The sequence below is a fragment of the Hipposideros armiger genome, unplaced genomic scaffold (genome assembly GCF_001890085.2).
Source record: "Hipposideros armiger isolate ML-2016 unplaced genomic scaffold, ASM189008v1 scaffold_724, whole genome shotgun sequence".
NCBI lineage: Eukaryota > Metazoa > Chordata > Mammalia > Chiroptera > Hipposideridae > Hipposideros > Hipposideros armiger.
The window spans coordinates 382,515-409,283 of NW_017732074.1; the positions used below are offsets into that span (position 1 = coordinate 382,515).

At 43.4% G+C, this 26,769-nt stretch overlaps 1 protein-coding gene across 1 annotated transcript in view; it reads left to right on the forward strand.

Annotated features, from left to right (window-relative positions):
* RYR3 (ryanodine receptor 3) overlaps nucleotides 1–26,769 on the forward strand; it is a 358,095-nt gene that overhangs the window by 317,976 nt on the left and 13,350 nt on the right. The window contains exons 69-86 of the mRNA XM_019627208.1: nucleotides 348–399; nucleotides 1,393–1,449; nucleotides 2,395–2,494; nucleotides 2,630–2,709; nucleotides 4,127–4,203; nucleotides 6,330–6,403; nucleotides 6,643–6,660; nucleotides 7,087–7,167; nucleotides 7,630–7,718; nucleotides 8,880–9,008; nucleotides 11,319–11,423; nucleotides 13,139–13,220; nucleotides 13,877–15,210; nucleotides 17,123–17,181; nucleotides 17,869–18,040; nucleotides 19,118–19,204; nucleotides 20,550–20,750; nucleotides 23,591–23,721. Coding sequence (XP_019482753.1) covers nucleotides 348–399; nucleotides 1,393–1,449; nucleotides 2,395–2,494; nucleotides 2,630–2,709; nucleotides 4,127–4,203; nucleotides 6,330–6,403; nucleotides 6,643–6,660; nucleotides 7,087–7,167; nucleotides 7,630–7,718; nucleotides 8,880–9,008; nucleotides 11,319–11,423; nucleotides 13,139–13,220; nucleotides 13,877–15,210; nucleotides 17,123–17,181; nucleotides 17,869–18,040; nucleotides 19,118–19,204; nucleotides 20,550–20,750; nucleotides 23,591–23,721 — 2,928 coding nt within the window. The remainder of the gene's footprint in view (nucleotides 1–347; nucleotides 400–1,392; nucleotides 1,450–2,394; nucleotides 2,495–2,629; nucleotides 2,710–4,126; nucleotides 4,204–6,329; nucleotides 6,404–6,642; nucleotides 6,661–7,086; nucleotides 7,168–7,629; nucleotides 7,719–8,879; nucleotides 9,009–11,318; nucleotides 11,424–13,138; nucleotides 13,221–13,876; nucleotides 15,211–17,122; nucleotides 17,182–17,868; nucleotides 18,041–19,117; nucleotides 19,205–20,549; nucleotides 20,751–23,590; nucleotides 23,722–26,769) is intronic.

Sequence of the window (26,769 nt, forward strand, 5' to 3'; positions counted from 1 at the left end):
CTCTCGCTGATGGCGGTGTCTGGAAAGGCGGTGCCAGATCTGAGCAGCCTTCTTGCTGCCCTAGTGCTGGTCACCAGGGAACACCCAGGGGAACTCCATAAGCCACAGCCCTCTCCTCGTAGTGCCAGACACTGACTGGGTCTGCAGATGAAACAGCCTGAAACCTTCAGCCCTGGATTCTGTGTAAAGCCGGTGCAGACTTTCAGGGTGGTTTCTAAAAATCGGGGTGGGGGGAAGGAGGTTCTTATTAACTCACTAGTGCATATAATTTAAGATTTCTGGGGCTCTTAGTCTTTCCTGCTGGGCCCTGAAGGTAGCCTGTTAAATATTTCCTCCATTCCTTGCAGCAAATTGGAAGACGACCCTCTGTACACCTCCTACTCCAGCATGATGGCCAAGGTACACCTGGGTTTGCTGCCCACCATCTCAGTCTTTGTCTTCCCTTAGAGTTCTTCGGGCACACGGAAACTGTCATGTTGAGCAGCAGTCCTGGGACTCGTTCATGACGTGGGCTCCAGGCAGGGCACAGCACACATGCCATACGGGTGACATTAGTAAACCACTCTACCCTCTTCCTAAGAAAACCTTGAGGTTTTGCAAGGAGCAGTGGGTGCTGGTGGCTAGGTTCACGTGGCTGTTCTAAGCCAGCTGAAGCGCTTAGGCCTACAGGCTGCTCCTGCAATTCCACTCAATTTTCAGAACACGTCCGATAGTTCAAACACGTCTGTCGTTGAAGGAAGTTCAGTACACGTGGAAATAGACTTAGAAATTAGAGGGAGGTCCTGGTGTTCTGGAAGAGGCAGAGTGTCCAGAGATGTTGTTTCTGTGTCACATAGAGGGACGGTGGCCTCTGGAACACTGAGTGGTTAAGGGGACTGCTCCTTCTCGGATGGGACAATGTGTCAGGCGGGAAGGGGAACATGCTGGGGTACAGGGCACCTGTTCCTTTACCAGGTGCACCACAGGGTGACGAAGGGACAGGGCACTTGGGGATTCACATCCTAGGGTCTCTGGTCTTCTTGCCAAGCCCCTGGTTCTTGTTTCGAAAGGGACAGCTCCCTGAACTCCTGTCTCTCGATTTCCAGCAGAACTTTATTAGGTCAAAGAGTTCAGGCCTGTGCTTAAACCAGATAAGGCCCCATCGACTGTGTGATCTCAGTGTTCCCGTTTCTTGTTTCTGAACCCCTTGGTAACTGCAACGGTGGCATTTAGCGTAGAATGTTGCCCTGCGGTGGCCAAAGTGTTCTTGGTTTTACCAAGTGCTGAGGTCCCAAGGTGCCTGTGCATTATTACATCCTGTCCCTTGCCCTGGCCCAGTACAGAGCCTTGTTTATTAGGTTCACCTTTAACTGGATTGTCTGTCTCCTCTTTTCCCTGTACCATGAAATCCAGAGTTGTCAGAGTGGGGAGGACGACGAAGAAGAGGAAGACAAGGAAAAAACATTTGAAGTGAGTTTTCAGGAAAATTGAAAACAGGGCCACCTCCAAAGCCAACAGCACACGGGGCCTTCATCAGTGGGTGCTGACATGAGCCATGTGGCTCCCCCATGTGTATCTGCTGGCAGACACACATGTCTGCCTAAATAAAGCACACCCATTCACGGTGGTTCTGTGGTTCTTCCTGACAAGGGAAGCAGGCAGGCAGGCAGTCAGTCAGTCAGTCAGTCAGTCAGTCAGTCAGCACACCACTCCACTCTGTTCCTCTGGGAAAGTTTCTACTTCTACCCAAGTACTATGATTGTAACAGGGGCCGTAGAAAGACAAACTCAAACACCCAAAAATGAAACCGCAAGGCCATGGAGGACACTGGGATGGGTTGTGCACTACTATTCTGCAAATGTGATAATAGCAATTTTTATTTTGAGGCAGTGCAGAGCCCTGAATCTCCCAAGATAAAACTATATGAGTTGACTTGTACTCTCTTATTGACAAAGTATGCCACTTAAGTAAATGACTATAATTGCAGTTCTGGAAAGCCTTGACATTCTAGTATCCCATAATCTGGTAAAGTACCTGTTAACTGTGGTCTGAGTGTTCTAGATAAGTGGGTGTTCTCTACGTTCAGACAGATATACTCCTGTTGACCCCTCAGTCGTTTTCCTTATATGACAGAACATTGAAAACAAACATATTTGAACCTGGGATCACTTCCTATAATTACAGTATAAAAGGGGAATGGAGGGTGTCTCCTCTCCGTATAAAAAGTGGAAACTGCATCATCAAACTATGAATGCACCACGGGCAGACACATTTGGAAAGCTGGGTAGCATCAGAAGATAAACTTCAGAGATCTGCTTTATGTGTGTTGCCTTCCTTAGGCAAGTAAAGGTAATCTCTCTCAACAGTGAATTCCCTGGGGATAAACAAATCTTGCCCTGTGCATTTTTTTTCCAGGAGAAAGAAATGGAAAAGCAGAAAACCCTCTATCAGCAAGCTCGGCTGCATGAGCGTGGTGCCGCAGAGATGGTCCTTCAGATGATAAGTGCCAGCAAAGGTGGTTTCCATGGTTTCTGGATGGGCCCCTGTAAATACCATAGAACTGTATTTGTTAAAGAGTCCTGATAAAGCCCAGTAGGTGTGATTTACCCTCTGTTTCCTTGGTGACTCAATCGAATCTTCACCACGGCAGGTGAGATGAGCCCCATGGTGGTGGAGACTCTGAAGCTGGGGATCGCCATCCTGAATGGAGGCAACGCGGGTGTGCAACAGGTAATAGGGACTCATGGGAGATGGTGCAAACTTCCTGGGATATTCCCACTTGACACCTGTCATACTTTAGGGAAGAGGTGTTGACTCTGCTGCAGAGGGAGCCACTCAGAATCACCTTGACTGGTGTTTGTCTTTAGTGGCCAATTATATCCAAGTAGCTGGGAACACAGATAAAACCAGGCTGTGAGTCGACAGATAAATTAAGAGGTTTTACCCAGGGTTCAAAGACAAAAACATATTTTTGCTTCATCGTTAAATGATTTTTTTGCACAAATATGCTGTAGTTTTCTAAGCCTTGATTTTTTATTTCAACCTTTTCACTGAAGTAGCTGCCTTATTGTGAGCAAAGAGCCTGATCAGTTAAGTGGGATTCATAATCCCACATACCTATTCATTCGTTCATTCATTCACAACTGTTTAGTGATTGCTGACTGTGCTCTATAGCCAGGCTCTGTTCTAGGGGTGGAGAGTGTAGCAGTGAGTAATGCAAATAAAACCCCTGCCACCGTGCATTAAATGAGACAGCACATAGCAGCATAGAGCAGCGTGCCTGGCACATGGAATTCACGCAACAATCTGAGTTGAAACTGGCTGCAGAAGACAGGAATGTACCGGTGTCTCCTGGGTGCTCTGGGCTCTGGCTAAAAGTATCTGTGCACAGGAAAGTGACATTTCAAAGACATTTGGTATTTGTGAGGGTTATATCCCAGGGCCTTTTGAGACTCTCCAAGTTCATAACTATTAAATTGAATATAATTTTTCCCAGTATTTAATTCATCCCAAACAAGTTTCTCATTAAGTACTAACATTTTCTAAGACACTCCTCACTTTCTGTTCTCTTCCATCACCACTCCATCAGTTGATTTTCTTGTAGGGCCTTTTTTTTTTTCTTTTTTTAATGAAACAAAATTTTTATAATGCCAGACAAAGTTCCTGCCTTCCCAGTAACAAAGAAAGCCTGACTGTAAAAGAGATACTGCGCTCTCAATGAGGCTCGTCACTGGCTGAGCTCAGGTTCAGTGTGTCAGACTCACCGCATGAGTTGTTCGTATTATACCTCAGCCACTAGATCGTGCTCTGGGCACTTGTTCCCAAACAGGAGAGACTTCAAACAGTAAATGTATGAATGTCAAAGATCTACCACACTGCCCTAGCAGAAATACCAGTGGGCCTTTATAAAATAAAATGTCCACCCTAAACGATTCTGGTTCTATAAGTAGAGGGTAGGGATCAGACACATGGCAGGTTTCAGTCCACAGGCGGCTCTGATGCTTACCCAGGGTCACAACCCACCACCTGGATCTGACTCGATGTGCCTGCGTGGCTAGGACTTGCCACTTCTCCATTACGATAGGCGGGTCACTACTTGTGGCATCGTTTCCATTGCTTTTCCATTTCAAATGTGTCTCCTTTGCAGAAAATGTTAGATTACCTAAAGGAGAAAAAGGATGCCGGATTCTTTCAAAGCCTTTCTGGTCTTATGCAGTCTTGCAGGTAAGTAAGGGAAAACCACCCACAGCATTTTTGGTTTTTTTAAACTCTACTATTCAAGGGAAACAGAAATGGGATGGAGAGGGCTACAAAATAAATTGGCTTATCATGGAAGTATTGAGAAAGGCTTCACCTACTTCAGAAAGCAAAGAGGGTAGATATAGTTCTTCCAGCCTCAGGGTGGCACTCAAATAATATTCAGAGGGGAACATGTAATCTCTATTACACACACACACACACACACTCTCTCTCTCTCTCTCTCACACTCTTACACACCATTGTTTGGCTTTTTAATCACCCTCACCTCCTTTTTTGTTGTGGTGTTATCCTTAGAATTATGAGTTTCTCCTAAACATGTATGCTCGTAAAAGTCAAACCAGAAAAAAATAGAAAAAGAAGAGGAACACCTCACTGTAACTCAAGGCTGTGTTTTCATTAGACCCATTAGGCACTTTGTTCATCTTTATCCTTAACTAATCTTTGAGCCTTAAAAGGTATTTTGGTGGGTACATGCTTCGACACATCCGTTTTGACAGACCTACATCCTAACATGGGAACATTTTTGCATAGCCTAAAAAGCATAGCATTAAACTTTTTGTTTATATTACCAGGTTAGTTAAGCCTCCCCTCATGGCTGAACCCTCCGCCAAATGAACAATACATAACCAAAAGTCAGAAGGTCACCATACTTGCTCATTTCAGAAATGGGCTAGAAATCTTTCTAAGAAAAGTGTCAACTCATTCTCTAAGATCCACATGTGTGTTGAACGGTCTGCAACTCACTCTGAAAGAAATCAAAGTTATAATTATCTAGCTCATGCTAAACTCACTTATAATGGACGGACAGGTGACATACCCTTAGGGGCCAACTGAGTTCTAACAAGTTTTAAGAAATTTTAATGGTTTTTTTGCCAATTATGAAAATAATACATATTTGTAAAATATGCATTGGAGAAAGTAAAACATTTGAAATGGGTGCTTTGGAGTGGAGTAAGGGTCAGAAATGTCTGTTGCACAGATTGTCTCTTAAATCGGAAGTGCTGCGTCAAAGCAGCTATGTCCATATTCTCCTCCCTTGATAGCAAAACCAAAATAGGAGAATAGTTTTATGTTATTGAAGAAACCCTTCTTACAGCAGAATCTGGGGAGAACCAACAAGATGACATTAGGAATTTTCACTGTTTCCTTATTAAAATTCATCTAAATTACAGAGTGTTTGTGACTCCTAAAAGGAGGAAAGAGGTGCTGGATTTTTCTGTCATGTCTTTCCTATCTGTTGGTCATTTCCTTTGCCCAGTGGTAAAAGGCAGGCAGGGGTTTGCTGAATCTTAATGGATTCAGCCAAAAGCTTCCTTAATAGCTATATTCTTATGAGACCTATGTTCTTATATTCTATGAAACCTTCCAGACTGGGGAAGGAATTAGCGTTTGTTAGCGTACAATGAGCCCCAATTGGAAACAATATCATACAGTGTCCTCATTATTAAAATCTATGGTTGTACTCGGGGTTCCTGACTTAAGTAGGCTTTGATGGTGGCTGTGATTGGGAAGGTTGAGGAAAGTGGGGACAAAAATGAAGGGACACCATTGCCTCTAGAAAGCTTAATCTCACCCCCTGAATAATCCAGGAATCCTAAGGTATGGCCCTTCAAAATCTGGAAGTTTGTAGCTCTCGCCATCAATATTCATCCTAATCACTAAAAGCAACAATTCCTCGTGATTCTCAGAGAAAGTATGCAAATGTGGGAAGTGAACATTCATTAGTGCAGTGTAAAGCAAACTTGCCCTTGAAAAGTCTTAGAAACAAATTGTTCCTTCTTTATTTAGGAAGCCTTTCTAAGTCTTCGTCCATCAGCAAGCACTCAAACTGGACAAACAATGATAGTCACCATAAGTGTTTCTGATCCTCCCCATGTGTATAACAAGGCCTCTGAGCTCCAGGCATCCTTGGGCAATGCTGCCTGGCACAAACCCAGGGAACCGTTAGACTCTCAAACACACTGTTATGCATTAGTGCATTTATGATAATATAAGGGCAGGATATTCTTGGTCAATAGGAACATTGGCGTTAGAAATCCATTATCCCAGTGTGTGTAGCCCTGACCTTGCTTCCTTTTGTCTATTACAAGTGTCCTTGATTTGAACGCATTTGAGAGGCAGAATAAAGCTGAAGGCCTGGGGATGGTTACTGAGGAAGGAACACGTAAGTAACTAATGAATGTGAAGGCCACACTCTCTTCCTGATTATTTCTAGTTAGAGCCCTGCTTACTTCTTCTAATTCTGCAAGGACTTGCTCCATTTCAGCAAAATATTTTCATCAGTAGCTTTGTTAAAAGCCAGCGCAGTCTGGATGTGTTCATAGAGCCAAACTTAGCTAAAGACAGTGTATCATGGTGTTTATTGTTTTCTTACTTTCTATTCTGTTTTTCTCTTATCACCAGTCATTGTTCGTGAGCGTGGTAAGTTTGAGTTTCTGGCCTGAGTTCCTACCATGTGTGCGTCCGAAGGGACCCAATGTAATTCCCTCAGCTCCTCCACATTTTAGGCTTGGTGACTGCATGTCAAGTTTAACTCAGCAGTTTGATGCTTAATTAAAGAAGAGTCCTCTGTTTATAGAGCATGGGTGACGGACTGTGAACCATTGCTGCTACTAGCCTGGCTGTTTTCCTTACAGTTGCATCCGGGGGCTAAATATTTTAGCTTTGTTGGTCATTGTGTTCTGCAGCCTCAGTTCTGAGTTCATTGGGTGTATCAGCATTCATCCAGAGTTCCCCTTTCGAACCACTCTGGGACGGCTCCTTTAGTGTTTTTTGCATTCGTTTGCATAGGCAGATGTTCTGTGTTGAGAAGCAAACAGATGCTCACCAGTGTTCTCTGTTTTCAAGGTGAAAAAGTACTCCAGAATGACGAGTTTACACGAGATCTCTTTAGATTCCTACAGTTACTCTGTGAAGGACATAACAATGGTAAGTGGCACAGATTGATTTGTCAAGGGAAAACAACATTCAGGTGCAAAATGACGTTTCAGTTCAGGATGCTGCATTTGGTACAACCAGGTTCTAACTCAAGGACAACAGTTAATTCGTTCTCAAGAAGGGAAGAAGCCCCATGTAAAATGACCTTTAACCCAAGGCTCATGTTATGTAATGCCACCAAGGCTAAACTGCTTCCAGAATCTTCATATGGTGAAACAAAACACCCAACCCTTTCTATCAAGTCCCTCAGGGATCATTAGGTCCAGTTTCTGGTGACACTGGGATGGGAAGGCTCAGGGCAGCATTTTGTCCTGCAGGAGACACCAGGACCCAAACAGGGTGCCCTTGTAAGGCTTTTCACGTAGTTTGCCTCTTCTGAATTTAGCCAAGAGAGCATGACTGGCTCCCTTGGCATGATGGGGTCGGACTCTGACCCAGCCCTGGTGTTGTCAGACTTTCAGAACTTCCTGCGGACTCAGATGGGCAACACCACCACTGTGAATGTCATCATCAGCACTGTGGACTACCTTCTGCGTCTTCAGGTAGGTGGGCCTTGGATGGTGGCATGTCTCAGAGGTACTTCCAAAAGCTAAAGACAGTTACACAGGGGCCAGGAGGGCCCAGGATACAGTCAAGCCCCAATAGGGAAGGTATTGTCATCTATGCCCACACACTTATAGGGAAGTCCATACAGTAAGTCTTGAGTTAATGTTGTCAGCAGGTTCTGTGACTGCAAGTGAAATGACATGTAATAAAACCAATTTTACCATAGGCGAATGGATGTAATTAAGAGTTAAGGTCTTAGGACATCTCATCAATGTTATAACCAAGCAACACAGAACAAAACAATCTTATTCGAGGATCTGCTGTACCTAAAAAGTGTGTTCGCATGTTTGAAGACTGAAGTGGAGGGAGTGGTTAAAATGCCACATCATTTATTATAAATGCTGGTTTACTTTCGCCAGTGAAAACCTGGCCACAATGCCCCACAGCTATAAAATAACCTGTGAATGAGAACAGGTTATTCAGTAGGAGAAAGAGTTCCAGAAAGTGGTGGGAACAAGATGAATCTACAAATTCTTAGTGTTGAGCAGTCACTTGCTTTAATTGTTTGAAGGAAAATCCAAATAATATCAAGAAAATCTACACAAACCTAAGAGAGGATTCTCTTTTCTCTTTGCTGATTCTTCATCCTGGCTCTGCCACTTACCAGTTTGGGACCTGGAGCAATCAATCTGTTTAACCTCCCTGTGTTCCAGTTTTCTCATCTATAAAATGGGTAGGACCCGTTTCATAGTGTGACAGTAAAGATTGAGAGGTTTAATATACTTAATGTGCTCAGAACAGTGCCTGGCACTCACAGTGTTAACTATTAGGTTGTTACTGTTATGGTGATTATTTGGTTGATCACCATAATTATCTTTAATGTACCTTTTTCATTGTGAATAAATTGTCCTATATCATAGTCACCGAGGTCCAGCTGAACACTGTCCTCTCTTCTATCTGTTCTTGCCTGCGGAGGGATATGTGTACTTCACAGAGGTTAGGGATCCGCTGCCTCTGCTTCTTCACAGAGCCCCAGGCTCCTGTCATGACAAAGAGGTCATGGAGATATAGGACTCTCTGGTATTCTTCCCTAGCATTGAGTTCAGCTACACAGACCAAAGCTTGAGAAATACTAAACTCTGCTTGTTTGTCCTTAGGAATCAATCAGTGATTTCTACTGGTATTATTCAGGGAAGGACATCATTGATGAATCTGGACAGCACAATTTCTCCAAAGCTCTGGTGGTCACCAAGCAGATTTTCAATTCTCTTACTGAATACATCCAGGTATGTGAGACGGAGTACGTGCTTGAAAACAAAGAGAGCATTTTTGACGCTCCTATCTTCTAAATTCTCTAGAGAATATTTGGATGCACATGTGGACTGTGCCCCCAGCCCTAATGCTGACAATATTTCTTATCTGTAAATAGGAACCCATAGTACCTACAGTCCATGAGAAGCTATGGTTTATGGTCCCCCACTGTGACCTGTTCATAGTATTATCACACTTTATTTGCATTCCTCTAGTTACGTTTTGCTTTCCCCCCAGACTGAAAACTTTCTGCAGATGGAAAACTTCTTATTCAATTTAAAATTCTTCATTTCTAGCACGATGTCTAGCACATCATAGGTGTTCAGTAAGTGTAAAGAGTGGAGCAGAGAAATGACTAATAGAATGAAGGAATAAAGGGATACATGATGTTACTTTGAGCCTTAAGATTAAAAAAATATGAGATCCTACTAATTTTTCAGAAATTAACTCTATGGAAAAGGTAACTTCAGAAGCTCATAAACTATGTGCAATGGCAGTTAAAACTACAAGTGAATTTTAGGTCGAATGTCTAGATCTTGCAGCATTCTTTTTCTGTTCACAGCATTCTCTGTTCATTGCCTACAGTGGTCCAGCTACCATGAAAAGGAATAAAGGATGTATTCAGGCATAATTTGCTATAAAATCAGTAGCCATATCACAGTTGTATTATATAAATTTTGTAAAGATCCATATGATGAGCCAACTGGCACACTCAGATCATATATGCTTATTAAAATAAACACAAAACTAAGACTATCAACTTGACAAGGAGGTTTTAAAAGATAGATGTCACCCAAGGATTGTAAGAACATGGGGAGATAAACCTAGGAACAGGTGACTCATCTGAAGTGTCACAGAATGTGAAATACAGTAACGCCTTGGTTTGCGAGCATAATTTGTTCTGGAAACAAACTACTTGTATTGCAAGACATCGCTCGTTTACCATGTTAAAATGTATTGGAAATGTTTGCTCATCTTGCGGAGCACTCACAAACCAAGTTACCTGCAATCCAAGGTTTTACTGTACCTGGGAAGATCATTGAATAGATTTGACAAGCATCTGATTTGCTCTCTGCAGAGCCCACCCTAATCTTCAGAATTTCCCAGGGAGAACTTTAACCAGAAAGTAAAGAAGAAGCTTATTTTAAGTGACTGTGAGTTTCTTTCAACACAGTTTTGTTCCAAAAAGAATCTAGAGGTTTCTAGGAATGTACAGTACATGAACCAAATGTACATGAGCAGTGGTTTAGACAGGCTTACATGATTTAGGCACTATTTCTCCTGCTCGCCTCGTGCCTGGGAATTCTGCCAAGCCTTTTCTAGAACTTGAGACAGTATCGGTGCTCTTCTCAGAAACTCCTTATCAAAGAGTGGTTTGGGGATTGATTAAAGGGTAGAAAAATAAACTATAAGGAAGAGTTTAGGATAAGAAATATTGGTTCAGTAATGATCTTCAAAAATAGGCAAGGTTATTAACATGGAAAATACAAACTGGTAATTGTTATCTCTCTGTGTTTGTTCCTTCAGAAAACATAGTTAGAGATGGTATTATGCCTGACGTTCAGGTTAATGATAAGAAAACCCTAAAAGTAGTTGAACACTAGAAATATTAATCAGGCCGGCCGAGTGGCTCAGTTGGTTAAGAGCTCGCTCAAGAGTGTGAGCTCTGAGCAACAGCAGTTCAATGCCCAGCCTGAGCTGAGCTGCCAACAGGTGACAGGATGACTCAGCTAAAAAAAAATTAATATACCATGTACATTCAAAACAAAACAAATAAACCTCTTTAAGGAATATTAGTCATTGTTTTGTTTTGTTTTTTTACTTGAGTAGATAGCCATGTGGTCATAGCATTTTACATGTAGCTTTGCCAGATAACAGGTTTTCACATTGGGCTCCACAGAACCCTTGAGTTTTTCAGAACCCCTCACAGGCCAAGGTATGGATGAGAATGAGCAGGAGTGGCCTTCAACTCTGTTTCAACCAGAACATTTAACTCTTTTAAATGATGTTCTTCAGTGTCCGATTATATCTGAAGAGCACATTCTGAGGCTAAAAGAAAATCTCTGGAAATCAGCAGACTGTGAAATTCCTGGTGGCTTTTGCTTAGACATAGGATCCTATGATGGGGGAGGAGGTAGTATCTTGGGGAAATATTGAGCACAAAGTATGTGACTTTTGGAAGGAGCCATCTGTTCATGTAAGCTGGTGTCAAATGCCCTTCCTAGGGCACGTCTCAGAGCAGCTGGTGGTGTTTAAGTGACATAAGGACGTCCCCTTCTCCACAGGGGCCTTGCATTGGGAACCAACAGAGCCTGGCTCACAGCAGGCTGTGGGACGCAGTGGTCGGCTTCCTCCACGTCTTTGCTAACATGCAAATGAAACTCTCTCAGGTACTGTGGCCTGTCCCCAACGAGCCCCCCGTCGGTGTGAAATGCTAAATCAATCCGCACTTCTTGGTATTCCCGTTGTGGATTTGGCTGTATGAACAAATGGCTGCAAAAGTCATGCAGATTAGGTCCCCTTTTTAAAACCGTACGTAGGTCTAAATGGGAGACAGGAACTAATGCCCCCAGACAGGCTTTTGCATGGATGCAGCTTCCTTCCTTGTGTCCCCCCAACCTACCCTGTTCATAAGTGCCTCAACATTTGCTTTTTGTGATGCTAATCCCTGTTGCTTCCTTGTCCCTGCTTTGTCAGTTTATAACAATCTACCAGCCCTGTCTGATCTGTCAAGTGTCTGCCTGTCTCTTTAATTTACGTATCCGTTCTCTCTTCCTTTGGCTTCCCCTTCCCTCCCCATCTCTGCCCTTCCTTCTCACTCCCCATCTCTCTGGCAAAATGAATCGAATCGCTCAGAGCATTTATTATGAACAAATAAATGTAGTGTATGTAGTAGTTGATTGCCTCTCTCCATGGCAACACGTGAGGGAGAGCGTCAGGATGTTTCAGGCTGATTAGAATAACATTTGCAGGCTTAATTTAAATAACTTGTACCTAAAATTTTCAAGGCTGTCACATCCTCCTCCTCTCTTCTGGAATGTGCTATTTAACCCTTTCATTTTTCCCCTTTTGACTCTGGCCTTATGGGAGGAGAGAGTTCTTGGGAGGGCTGCTAATTCGGCAGTGACATGTCAGCCAACTGACTCCTGTGTCACCCTAGCCTGGGCAGTGCGGTGGCCTTGAGCCTGGTCCCACCACCTCCTCACTGGTGACTTTTAGGAAGTCATTTCCCTTTGCTGGTTTTTTGTTTCATCATCTGTGAAATATTGGGAGTCAGAATAGATGATCTCTGAGATCTCTTCCAGCTCTAATATCCTACACTTCTATTTTGTATATAGCTATAACACACACCAAAGGTGGGGTGAAATCCCTCTGAAATTTAAAGGGTTAGACAAACAACTATGTCTTTGTGAGAGAGTCTGTAAACAAAGTGTGGCCCAGATGCATTTTTTAATCTCCCCTTCAGATTGCCCACCTCAGATCTTCCAAGGATTGTCTGCCTTCTGTGACAATAGGGTATAAGTACAGTGCTAACTTGCCAATGCCCTGTCTGCAAGGCTGGGATGAAAACCAAACAGACTAGTATCAAAATCACCCAGAGGTATAGCCTTCAATTATAGACCATTTTAAGGGACCAGATCACCACCAGCTAGAACCTAAATTAGTCCATTAGAAAAAAAAAAAAAAAGGAGAACTCACTTGGTGATTATAATCTTGATACCTTAATTGGATTGCAGTAGTCCCCAAAAGCTCACTTGTATTTCTCCAGTATAAAAAGACAGCATAAACTACTAGAGATACCTAAAGGCTCTTTGGTAGATTGGGTTGTTCAATAGTTTTGGACAACAAGTGTTATATCTGCCACACTGTGTTAATAAAAAGGAAAAATGTGAAGGAGAGCTGTTGGCTGAACCCTGCTACACTGAGCCTCCCAATGCTGCACACAGCGGATGGCACGACGTCCACACTCACAATGAGAAGGGAGCTCACTCCCGAGATGACACAGCCTTCACCTAACCTTTCCAGAGCAGGCTCTTCTTGCTCGCTGCCCTGTACTTTGCGGAGGGATCAGATAGCTCAGGGGTATCTCCTGTTTCTGTTCTAGGATTCCAGTCAGATCGAGCTGCTGAAGGAACTCTTGGATCTCCTTCAGGACATGGTGGTGATGCTTCTGTCCCTCCTGGAAGGTTGGGCTGTTTGGTATAACTAGGCATTCACACAACTGTAATTGGTCCGAGCACTAACCATACTAACCACACAGATTATCCTTCTGGCAGGTCATTGATGATGCCATATGACATTGGTTAGAAAGCTAAATTTCCAGCAACAAAAAAATGAGTGAGGGGCACATGGTCTGATGGACAAAGCCTGAAACCAACTCATTTTATGTCAATAGGAAAGCCAGAATGAACTGGGGAAAACCTCCAAGCTTCGCTCTTCCTTATCCTCTCCCTCTCCCCATTGCTTTTCAATACATCTGGCTGCCAGTGTGTATGCCAGCCATCGAGTTGGGCACCGTCCTAGGTCTAAGGGGATAAAAGGGGTCCCACTTATCCCTACATGTCCCCGATAATCTGATAACAAAACCACTTCCCAGGCCCCAGGCTAGACCAAAGGCCCTGGTGGAGCCATCTCCTTCTTCCCTTTGTTTCTTCCCCCCTTGGTGCGTAGTGGTGTAGTCTTTATGGCTTGCTGCTCCCTCCTGCCCATTTCCAAATCACCACAGTCAGAAAAGAGCTGACTGATTTGGCATATAAGTCTTCTAAAAATAGCTACCTAACCAGTTACACAATGGCTTGGGTTTATTGATGTATTTGTATATCTTTTTTAACCCGCCTCACAGGGAATGTGGTAAATGGAACTATTGGCAAGCAGATGGTTGACACACTGGTAGAATCATCTACCAATGTAGAAATGATCTTGAAATTCTTTGACATGTTCTTGAAACTTAAAGACTTAACCAGCTCAGACACCTTCAAAGAATATGACCCAGATGGTAAAGGGATTATCTCCAAAAAAGAATTCCAGAAGGCCATGGAAGGGCAGAAACAGTACACACAGTCAGAGATTGACTTTCTCCTTTCGTGTGCAGAAGCTGATGAGAATGACATGTTTAACTACATGGATTTTGTAGACCGGTTCCATGAGCCGGCCAAGGACATAGGGTTTAATGTGGCAGTGTTACTGACAAATCTCTCCGAGCATATGCCAAATGATTCTCGGCTTAAGTGTCTGTTGGACCCAGCAGAAAGTGTGCTAAATTACTTCGAACCATACCTGGGACGCATTGAGATTATGGGTGGAGCCAAGAAAATTGAGCGTGTTTATTTTGAGATCAGTGAATCCAGCCGAACTCAATGGGAAAAGCCCCAAGTGAAGGAATCTAAGCGACAGTTCATCTTTGATGTTGTCAATGAAGGTGGGGAGCAAGAAAAAATGGAACTGTTTGTGAACTTCTGTGAGGATACCATCTTTGAAATGCAGTTAGCATCTCAGATCTCTGAATCTGACTCAACCGACAGGCCAGAAGAGGAGGAGGAGGAGGAGGAAGACGAAGATTCTTCTTACACGTTAGAAATTGAGGGTGAAGAGGAGGAGAAGTCTTTTGAGTCTGCCTCTGCGTTTGCCATGGCCTGTGCCTCAGTAAAGAGAAATGTTGCCAACTTTCTAAAGAGGGCAACCCTGAAAAACCTCAGGAAGCAATACAGGAAGGTGAAAAAGATGACTGTGAAGGAGCTGGTGAAGGTGTTACTCTCTTTCTTCTGGATGTTGTTCGTGGGACTATTCCAATTGTTCTTCGCCATATTGGGAGGAATCTTTCAGATCCTCTGGAACACAGTGTTTGGAGGGGGCCTGGTAGAAGGAGCAAAGAACATCAGGGTGACCAAGATCCTGGGGGACATGCCTGATCCAACCCAATTTGGTATCCATGATGATGCTATGGAGGCTGAGAGGGCAGAAGTGACTGAGCCAGGTATCACCACTGAACTAGTACACTTCATAAAGGGTGAGAAAGGAGATGCAGATATTATGTCAGGTGTTTTTGGACTCCACTCAAAGAAAGAAGGTGGCTTAAAGCATGGGCCCGAAGTGGGTTTGGGTGACTTCTCGGAGATTATTGGCAAGGATGAACCCCCTACACTAGAGAGTACTGTACGGAAGAAAAGGAAAGCACAGGTAAGCATCATTTGTTTCCATCATCTTTCTTTATGCCCAGAAAAAGACTTGCCATTATATCTTGCAATCAGTACTGATACCAATTCCCTAAGAGCCCACAATGTATTAGATACCAGCTTTCCTATGATTACCCTGATTTTATAATTCCAGCTTTGCCATGTCTGGAGAGAACGAGACTTAAATGGTTGTCTGTATCTAACTGGTAAGTGGTCTTCAGTTGACATTGTTGAGTTCAACCATGATGGTCTGTGATGCTCACCTTGCTTCCACACTTTTATTAGAAGGTTAGTTCTCACGGTGGACAGGTTCATTTAGTGAGCTGGAAGCACAGAAAACCAGGTATAGCACAGGAGACTTTTCTTGTGAGACAATACTTCTGCATCGTCCCAAAAGGTCCAGATGATACCCTGTGATTTTGCACAGCGTCCCAGTGAGTTTTATCATGCTTGGGACATTTTCATTCTTGGGATGCACCCACTATGAAATTTGGACTTTGAGTCAGTCAACTACATTCAGGGAATAAGATAACAATAATTTAGAACTCTTTGGTCATGGTAGTTGGCCCTTGGTCAGCCCTCAGGTGTTTTCCTCTCTTGCAGCACCCAGCTCAGCTCACAGCATCATTCTTGTATTAAAGAGAGTATGGAGAGAAGTGTGAAGAGATCAGAGTCCAAAGACAACTTTTATTCATTCATTACATTAATATTTATTGACTAGTTAATAGGTGCTTGTCACTGATTTGGGCTCTGAGAATACAGTGGTGAATGAGAAATGCTCCTATAATTTAGTGGGAAAAATACACATTGGACAAGTCACTATAAGTGTGAAGCAGGAGGTCTGCCAGGTGTTAAGGAAATGTGTAGGCGAGAACTCTCATGTGGTTTGTAGAGTCAGGAAAGGAAGCATCAGAATCACAGGCATTCTTACCATATTAATTAATTTACTCTGTTTTGCTCCCTGATGTAGGGTATGGACAGAGTTTGACACATAATAGGAACTCATTCAAGGCCTGCTACATGCCAGGCTGTGTTCCTAAGATATGGGAATACGTTGGTTAACAGGAGAGACAACATTTTTGCTTTAACAGAGCTTAACATCTAATGGAAGAAGACAACCAATAAATAATTACCACTTATGACACATGCTAAAATAAATGAACAAGGACATGTGTCACAGAGCAAATGTGGGCCCCACTATACATAGGATGGCCCAGGAGGCCTCTGAAAAGGTGTCATCTGAACCAAGTCCTGAGGGATGGCGGGCACGTGGAAAGTCAGGGCAGTCACACTCCCTGGTAGAGGATAGGGCTGTTGTGAAGGGTCCGGGTTCAGGGAAGGATTTGGAATGTCCCAAGAAAGGACATGAGGTCCGAGTGTTTAGGTATAGGAATGAACGAATCAAGTGGTGCCAGATAACACAGAGCGAAAGGCCATGATCATGTGGGCTTTGTAGACCTTGGTAAGTAGCCTGAATGGAATTCTAAGTTCAACCGTCATCAGTCAGAGGGACTGGGGTGGAGGTAAGAGGACTGAAGACAAGGCAGGTGTGCTGTCTGATGGACGCGGGTTCTGGATTGGACCAGGTATGATCTGTGTCCCATCTCTCCCTGTCCCTTAGGGCAGTAGGCCCACTGCCATGGGGCCCTGAGTGTCCTAGCACAGGATTTCGCTTTGAGTTGAATCATAACAGGGAGTGGGGTTTTCAAGTTAGCAATCTATGTCTTGGCATCTTTCCAGAGTAACTTGATATGTCGCAGGACACTTAACATTCCATGATCCTGAGAAAAGCAGAAGCATGAAGCGAGAAGGCCATTGGGAGTTCTGACCAAGGAAATGAAAATGGCCAATGATATGACCCATCACCATAACTCACTGATTTGAGGAAAACTTGACTAATTGTTATTTTTGTCTAGGCAGCAGAGATGAAAGCAGCTCATGATTCAGAAGGAAAAGTAGAACCCGAGAAGGCAGAGTAAGTTCTTGGTAGCTTTGTGTACTCACAATCCTACAGTAGGTAGTTCTTGAGGGCATCTACTATTCTATTGCTATGGGAAATAAAAAACTTGATTTCTATTAATACAAGAAATAGATACTGTGCAAGCCCTGGATATATTTCCTTTAACACCAGCTATACGATAAACATATTCTATTATTAACCTTGTTAACTTGATAACCCCACTAGTAGGTCAGAATTTCCCCATCTGGCCAAACAAATGATCAAACACCTATATTTTGCAACTGCATATAATGTTGTTGATGATGATATCTAATATATTCAGTACCTATTACATGCCAGGCCCTGTGCTAATCTAATATCTCATTTAATTCCTACCACAAACTTAAAAGAGTAGGTACTATTGCTAATTCGAATGAAGTCTTAACAAATAAAGGACACCTTTTCTGAAGGAAAAACATGAATCCAAATTTTAGAAGAAGACTACAAACTTATTTATTAACCGATGTACATCTCTGACCGCGGCCATCAGAGTGGACATCACTCATTCAATACAAAGTTGATATCCAGGCACTGTTGGGTGATAAAGACCTGAGGTTCCTGCCCCCTGGGGAATAATTACAAGCTTTCCCTTTAATTCAATCTCCCTGCCTGGACCAGGCCTCCCGCTGCCCTCCATGCTGAGTGGGTTTCTTGTCCCTGCAGCATGGAAGATGGAGAGAAGGAGTATAGAGCCAGAGAAGGAGAGGAAGCCAAGGCCCTGTGGACAGAAGCGACCAAAAAGAAGAAGCGACAGCATGGCCAGAAAGTTGAGAAGCCTGAAGCCTTCACGGCCAATTTCTTTAAAGGGCTGGAAATCTATCAGACCAAGTTGCTGGTAAGCCCTCCACCTTGGCCCCAGGCAGACCTCAGCAAAGTGGCCACTGACTTTGTTTCACCCTGTGGTTAGCTGAGCTGCCTCACGTTCTCAGTCCCCCTTTTCCTCTCCTGGTTTATCTGCCTGTCCCTTTTGTATTAGAGGAAAAGAAAAAGAGCAAACCTGGAAAAGGCCACGCGCTCCAGCTCTCTGCCCAGCAGTGGATACCCCCTCTAACCTGTGCTCTCTCCAAGAGAGCGGGCACTCCTCTTTCTAGCTGGTTCTGTGTGTGTTCTGTGGGGACTTAGCCCATCCCGGTCCAAAGTTCAGAAGTAGTGGATCATTTGGCATGCAGAAAGAATCTTCCTGTGTTAGGTTAAGCTCTCAGGCTAGTCCTCTGAGGCTTTGTCATCCCACATGCAATCAGCCCTCAGCACAGCTTGTGAAGATGTTTCTCTGGCAAACTGCCCACTGAGGTACAGGCGCTGATGGCCGGGACAACACCTTCCTGGGTGCCATTGGTGAGAGCCTCCTACACAGAGAGATTGAGAGCTTCCCCCAAGCAGCTGTCCTCAGGCGCTGACCTTTCCAGGAAAATGGCAGTGAGGATGGGAATGGTGCCCCCTGAGAGGGGCGAGGCAGAGGCTCTGGGGCTGTGACTTACAAAGGGACATGGACTCTGGGCCACAGTCTGGCTGCATGCAGGGTGGGAGCTGCGGGGGTCTTTTGTGAGCCTAAATCACTCATAACTTCCAAATAGACCCCTTTCTGTGTGGAGTACACACACCACCGCCACCACCACCCCTTAGTAGCAGCTTTTGAGTCCTGTACTGGTGGCTTATTTAGGCATTTGGTTCCCTGAAAAATAAGCTGGAGCAGGGCTCCTCTGAGCATCATTCTAAGCATTTTTTTTTTAAATCACCATTTCTGGTTCCTCCCCCAAAGAAGTCATAGGAAGGCCAGGATTATCCTAGAAGAGGTTACCAAAGCGTGGAGACTAATCCTGTGTGAACTCCTAACCAGACGAGATCTGTGAGAGAGGGAAGAACTCTTTCCCTTCCAAAGCTCTTCCACTTCTGTCTGTCCTTTTCTTTTCAGCACTACCTGGCCAGGAATTTCTACAACCTGAGGTTCCTTGCTCTGTTTGTAGCCTTCGCTATCAACTTCATCCTGCTCTTTTACAAGGTGATACTTCAGACGGTATTTGCTACATATGCTATGTACTTTTTCAGAAAACCAGAATAGAAACTAGAAAGACATTTCTAAGAAACTGGCTTCTGAAAAGGATACAATAAGAATAGACTGCTTGCAAGGGAAGCTAGCTGGGGCACTATTTCAATAATTCAGGCTTGCTCTATTCATGACTTAATAAATTCTCCAAATATTTGTTGGGCATCTACTATGTCCTAGACCCTGTATTAGGAACTGTAAGGTATTCCAAAATGAATAATAAATACAGTTCTTTCCTTGAGGAATAACAGAGAGCCATCATAGCTGGCCCATATGTTAGAATTATTATTAAGGAAGAATTAACAGGAGTTGGTTTCTGGATATGGGAAAAGAGGGACTAATCAAGATAAATAAAGACGTTGAACATTGGTAAGTGGGTCATGTATACTGTAGGCATTCGTGGAATGAATGAATCAATGAATCAATGCCAGGTCCTGGATTCTTGACATGGACTTTAACTAGCTAGTCTATCTCTTGCCTCTCTCCCTTAGTATTTAAAACCAGCAATCTGATTTTTTTTTAAGATTTTATTGGGGAGTTGGGGGAGGGGAACAGTGTTGGGGAATTGGAGAAGGGGACTAGCCAAGTTTTTGTTCTTCAATCTTCGTTGTGGAGGGCGCCAGTCGCCATCTGGGCTTTCTGTCGGCAGCTCGTGGCCTCTAAGCTCAAAGCCAGCAATCTGATTTTTATAAAACATGCTTTTACCCACATCAACCTTTTACTCATTGAACCAGTGGCTCTTGCCTGTAGAAGAAAAACAAAAGTCTGTAGAAGGGTGTGACAAAACCTGGTTTTAAACATGTTGAGGGTGAAGTGAGTGCACAGCATCCAGGTGGCGATATCCAGCAGAGTTGGAGCTTCAGGATGAAAGTCTCAGAGGTAGAGATTTGGGAGTCACCTGTGTGAGAATGGCGGTTGAAGCCATGAATGTTAATGGCATCTCAGAGAGATGTGTGTGTGCATGTTCGTGCCTTTACCTCCTCCCAGGCTATAGCATTTCAGAGATTACTTCCTGAGGCACACAGATCATAGCACATATAGTAAAACTTCCCTAATTTTTAAATATTTTGCTTTTTCTCAACAGCTAGCTTTTGTCTCTTAAAATTTTTGTTTGCAATTACTGGTGATACATACTGGGGGCTCCTAGGAACAAGTTACCCCAAAAACCTCATTCACTCAGCAAGCAATGCTGAGTCACTACTGTTTGCACAGCATAAACTAGCAATATAAAGTGTGTGGGGAGAGCCTGGTGGCAGAGGCTTTTTCTGGTGTTAATACGAGAATATGTGTCTTGGGCCAGGTCACTGAAGATCCTTTAGAAGAAGAGACAGAGGACGTTACAAACCTGTGGCATTCCTTCAATGACGAGGAAGAGGAAGAAGCAGTGGTGTTCTTTGTCCTGCAGGAGAGCACTGGGTATATGGCCCCGACGCTGCGGGCGCTGGTCATTATCCACACCATCATCTCCTTCGTCTGTGTGGTGGGCTATTACTGCCTGAAGGTGAGTCGCTGGCCACTTGGAGTCTGACCTGACTCCCTGCAAAGAAGCATCATTTTTGAACCCTGCAAACCCTTTGTTCGCTAAATCTTTGCTGATAGACTAAGGTCGATGGGGCAGCGGCATCACCTAGGAGCTGGTTAGACCCGTAGAACCCTGGGCCGCACCCCAGGCCTTTCACAATTTAACACGATCTCCAGGGGATCTGTATTCACACTCTCTCGTCCCATTTCAGGCACCGCTTGCTGAACTTCATAGAATCAGTCATCAGGCTGAGGCCCATGTGGAGCTAGTAATGAGAGGTTCTTACCTTCTAAATTGTTGGAATTTTTATAAAAATACTTTTCACCTTTGAAAACTGATTAGGTTTTCACAGTTCAAGATATTAGAAGAAAACTTATTGATAAGTTACTGTTTCAAAGTTACCTTTTGCTGCATAACAAACCACCCCAAACCTTAGTGGCTTAAAATGACAAGTTATAATATTTCTGATTCTGTGGACTGGCTAGGCACGTTTGAGCAGCTCCTCTCCATGTGCAAGTGGCTGAAGCAGCAGTCATCTGGGATCTCAGCTGGGCCAGACTGCCCACAACGGCACGCTCATGCCTGGCATGTCAGTGAGGGAACGGCTGGCAGGCAGGGTCGTGGGGCTCAGTCAGGGTTGTGGGGCCTCTGTATGTAGTCGGGGCATCGGCCTTTCCATGTGGCTTCTCCACGTTCTCTCTCCTGCCAGGTAACTGGACTTCTTGCACAAAAATTGAAAGCTGCTAGCCCTTCTTAAGGCTTAGGCCAGAACTGGCAGTGTCACTTCTGCATTCTGTTGGTTCAGGCACATCACAGGACCAGCCCACATCCATCTGTGCACACGGGGTGAGGAGGGCGACACAAGGGCATGCATGCCTGGAGACCTGGTTTATCAGGGCCATCTTCAGACACCATTACAGTTACGTCAACCTTCAGTCATTTTGCTTTTGGTGTGCTAAGTCCAGTTCTTTTTCAACTACATGTTTTTTTTTTTGGTCATTACATTTTTTCTTACTTACTTCTCTTTAGTAGGAATTCTCCTTGGCTGTTCACCAAGCCATCCTCTCCCTGGGAAGAGTCCAGGAAATATATTCCTACCCTTGTGGCCCTCACTTCTCCTGATGAACTATGATATCACGTTGTCCAGATGCCCTAAGCCACACTGAGGACTCCACTGTCATGATAAAACCATGGATTCTGGAGCTAGGCAAACAGGGTTGGACTGACAGCTCCGCCACTTAACCTTGCGTTCCTCTGCTTCCTCATCTGTACAAATGAGTATTATACCACCAACCCCTAAAAGTTGCTGGGAGTATTAAATGCATTAACGTGTGTAAAAGTACTCAGAACACCAGACAGAGTAACACTAGGGTATGTTAGCTTCTGTTCCTTAGGTCAGCACCCTAGAGGTCATCTTGTTGGATGGGGTGCAGACATACTGCTGACCTGGAGAAAAGAAAAGAGAAACCCTAGGGAATCAAAATGTACAAGTCCTACTTACAAGGCCATACACACTCCTACAAGATTGAAGGGGAATGCTTTGAATCCCAGAGATCAGTACTGTGCTGAAGTTTGATATTATTGTTATTGAATAATTTCAAAATACAGCAGAAATTAGCATAGCTTTGTCTTTGCTTCCCCTCCCACATCATCCAGTAATGGACAGCAATCGTTGATTCCTCACAGTGTGGAATGCCTACTATTAGCCTTTACCATCTTCCTATCATTAGTCTTCTATTTCCTCAGTGTTGTTTCATTGTTTTAAAGAGAAAAAGAACAAGAGGCAACACTTTACAAATCATGATCTAAATGTTGTCTTTTTGTCTTGGAAAAAAAGGGGCAGTATGAGGTATATGGGTATCATGAGCTTTGAGAAACAGTTATTGAAAGAAACAGTTTGGAGACCAAGGTTGCTAAGTAACCAGTGGCTTCCCAGCTGAATGAGATGCCCTGGTTCTGTCTGAATTAAGCTTTTCTGGCAAGAGGAGCTCTGGCTATTCTGACTTCTTCTGGGATTTCAATAGTATCCTCTAACCTCACTAAGTCTGTCCTGTATTTAAAGTGTGTGTGTGTGTGTGTGTGTGGGGTGTCTGGTGACGGTTGGGGCGAGTGGATTATTTTCCCATCCTTTTCTGTGTACCTCTTTCGTGGCAGGTCGTCATAGCCATGCCACCATATCTAGTCTAAAATCAGACTTAGAACTATAAGAGAACGGGGAGTGATAGTTGAGGACAAATAAGTGTGCTTCTACCTGGCAGAATTTCTGGATAAGAATCTCAAGAAGAAAACCTCAATACCTATGTACAGAGCCCAGTGAGTCCTCTCATTCTATCTACGAAACCATGTTTCATTAACCAAACGTCAAAGCCATGCGATGTCTATGATCCCAGCCATTGAGGGGATTGGAACATTTCATGGTACTCCTGTGGCTGACCAATTCTAGAATAGTTTATCATCCTTTCTTAGTTCAGCTCCAGCCTAGGAGTCTTAGGAGACCTAACACATTTGGCTAAGGGACTCATCTAAATATGGCCTTCTCACCAGAATGGGTCAAGGAGTCCAGTTTGCATTAATAACAGCTGTTTAACCCAAACCTTAAAGGATGGCTCAAATCAGATCAGCTTTAGAGAGGGAGTGTATTAGCTAAAGGAGTGAGAAGAGATTTATTTGACTTTGGACCCACAGTTAGGCACCCTAAGAATTCCACCACAAAGATACCGCTGCCCTGAAGGTGGAAGGCAGATGTCTAAGAAATGCTTGGGAGAGGGTACTTTAATTAGAAAGCCTTCTCTGAGTAACCAGTGTCTTCCCACTCCTAGGTCCCCTTGGTGGTATTCAAGAGGGAAAAAGAAATTGCCAGGAAGCTGGAGTTCGATGGCCTGTATATCACAGAACAGCCATCTGAAGATGACATCAAGGGGCAGTGGGACCGCCTGGTAATCAACACACCGTAAGTATCCTTTTCAGTAAAAGAAGGATGAGAATAGCACCTCATACAGCCCGGGAATATTGATGGTGGGCCCAGTGCCTGGCGTGTGGTAGATATCAAGCTCTTATTCGTTCCCTTTCTGTATTTAAAGAACGGCCATTACCGTTAATGAAGGTGTATTCTAATGCTGGTGTATTCACAAGTGTGAAAAAACGAGAGCTGCGAGAAAAATTAATTTTCTGAAAGAAAAGAAACCGGGCTAGATAGGTAAACAAAGGTGACCGTGTTGAAACCCTTAGCTGTGCCAATTAAAATATGCCCATCAAGAAACAAGAATCCTGACCCCTGGGGGAAGAAAATTGCTCCTTATCCAAAGGCGGTCAGGCAAACTGACAGAGGCAGCTCTACCAAAGCTCAACTAAGCTTTTTAAAAAGAGTCTCTAGAAAGGGAAGACTCTTTATCTTCAGGGGAAAAAGTAAGCATGCAAGTCAAAAGCCTGCCTCCGCTGCCAGTCTCTTCAAACAAGGAACACTACTCAGCCTTGTTTCTGACCATTTGTCATTACAGTACATGAATTTGGGGATATTATTAAATTATTTAATTCTTTGGTAAGCTTTCTGCAATTCTCAGTAATGCTTATGTCTGTGGCATAAGGTGATATGGCCTGACAGTCCCATTAAAAAAGCAGTTCAGTTTCCAGAAATTTATCCTAAGGAGATAATGAGACAAGAACACTAAAATGTCCCAACAAGGGTATTTACTAATATATACATTTTTGAACTGGCTTAAATGTCCATGTGTAGGAAAATGCATAAATAAATAAGTAAATAGCTGTTTAAAAAATGTTTAATAAATGAACTTTTAAATTTTTTTTCACAGTAACGGCATTGTAGCGTACATGTAGTACTTTGTAACCTGTTGTTTTCCATTAGCTACATATCATGGTGAGCTTTCTTTTTTAACATTATTTTCGTATTGTTAAATACATATATAGAAGATTTAAAATGTACACATATATTTTAAAGTATAATAAAAAAACGAACTATAAAAGTTACAAAATGGAGGGGCCGGCCGAGTGGCTCAGTTGGTTAAGAGCTCGCTGAAGAGTTTGAGCTCTGAGCAACAGCGGTTCGAGTCCAGCCCGAGCTGAGCAGCCGCTGAGCTGCCAACNAAAAAAAAAAAAAAAAGTTACAAAATGGAGCATTGCTGAAAGCTTCAGAGTCCCAGACATCATGCTCCTCCATCCGATTCCTCAACCCCCAGCTACCTACTCTCCTGGCTTCAGAGATAGTCATTTTTTTGCTTTAGTTTATAGCTTTACCGCTTAGGTATGTGTCCCTAGGTATTGTTTCGACTATTTTTGAACTTTATATAAATGGACTTGTACTATATGCATTGTACTATCGTTTGAATAGTTTGTTCAACGCTATGTTTGGGAACTCACCTATGTTGATTTGTGTAGCCATGGTTTTGTCATTTTCAAACCTGAAATGTTTGAAAACATTTTCGAAACTCATCATATGAGTATATTATGGTGTATTTATCCATTTTCCTGACAGGATATTTCAAGTGTTCTCAGTTTCTGGCTACTGAAAACAGTGCTACGATGAGCATTTTTATAACTCATACACAAGTTAACAGAGTTTGCCTAGAGTAGAGACCAGGAGAAAAACTTGAATAGTAGGATATGCCAGTGTCTGTCCCACTCTACCTTCCAACCAGTACTGTGTGAGAATCCCTGCGCCTCTGCCGATGCCAGCACTTGCTGTCGTCAGATAGGTCTGCTAGTCTGGTAGGTGTGCAGTGGCACCTCATTGTGCATTTTCCGGATTTCTAAAAAGGCTAAGCATCTTACGTTATTTTTCTTGACCATGCATATGTAGGGTATCATTTATTTATGCATTTCCCTTCTGAAGTTCCTTTTGTCTGCCCCCTACACTTTAAGGAATATTACCCAATAAAAAGATGGTTTCTGCCTTTAAGAAGCTTCCATACCTAGTCAAGGGACAAAAATACTCAGACCAAAGTAAGATCAGCTGCAAAAGGTCTTGCCCAGAGCCTTTGGTCAATGGCCCTTCACCACTTGTGGAATTTTCCCCTTACAACAAGATGTGACCGGGCTGAGTGTTACGTAATGGACCATTTGTATAAAGGATTTAAGAGAAAGGAGACGTCTGTGTGGACCGAGGAAGCTGGCTTGATTTTTACTGGGTCGTCAGAAAAGTCATGACGTATTTTTTCTATGGTTTTCTTTGCAAAAATGTGTCATGACTTTTCCAACGACCCAATATTTGTTTTATTTTAGATACTAAATGGAATACATGAAAAAAATCAAGTAGCAGAAAAATATACAAGAAAGTCAACATAATTATTTCCATTCCCAGAGATAAAATCTACTAGCAGTTTATAAACCCAGCATTTGTTCTTGCTTTTAAGTCGCATTTGGATGTTTAAGACAAAGAAACTGCTTTAACTATAAAAAAAAAAAAAGAAAAAAACCCCACATTTTTTTTAAAAAGATTGCCACCCTTTTGGGGAGGGATGGCATTTGCTAAGGGTTATTCTTCTGAGAGGTCCATGAATAGAGGGAGGCCTCCACTTCCCTCACCACCAACATGGGAGGTTTCTAGAATCGGGGACTGTGTGTTTCAGATCCAACGAAAATGACTCAAATAAAGGAAAAACAGAAGAATGCATATACCAAGGGCCAGAGTTTCCCTGGCTGCAAACTAGCATCACAAGGACCCCTCCCAGGAAGGGTCGATCATTCTGGAGAGGAGCAAACTATTTTAAATGGTTTTTGCCAGTATACCTAGAAGTGGCAGTTCTTTCTTGACTTTAACAATAGGAAACTATTTGCAGTGGAGCTGGTAGAAGCTACCAGGCAGAAGAAAGGAGTTCCCTCGGGGAGAAGGGAAGGTTAGGGATGGGGTGTTTATAGGGAAGCCCCTCCAAAGGGGAGAGGGATGTAATTTCCCGAGGAAATTGGACCCCACAGGAGTTGTATGGGAATGGAGAATAGAGTGGAAGAGTACTCCGGTTAAGAAAAACCCTGTAGAAATTAACTA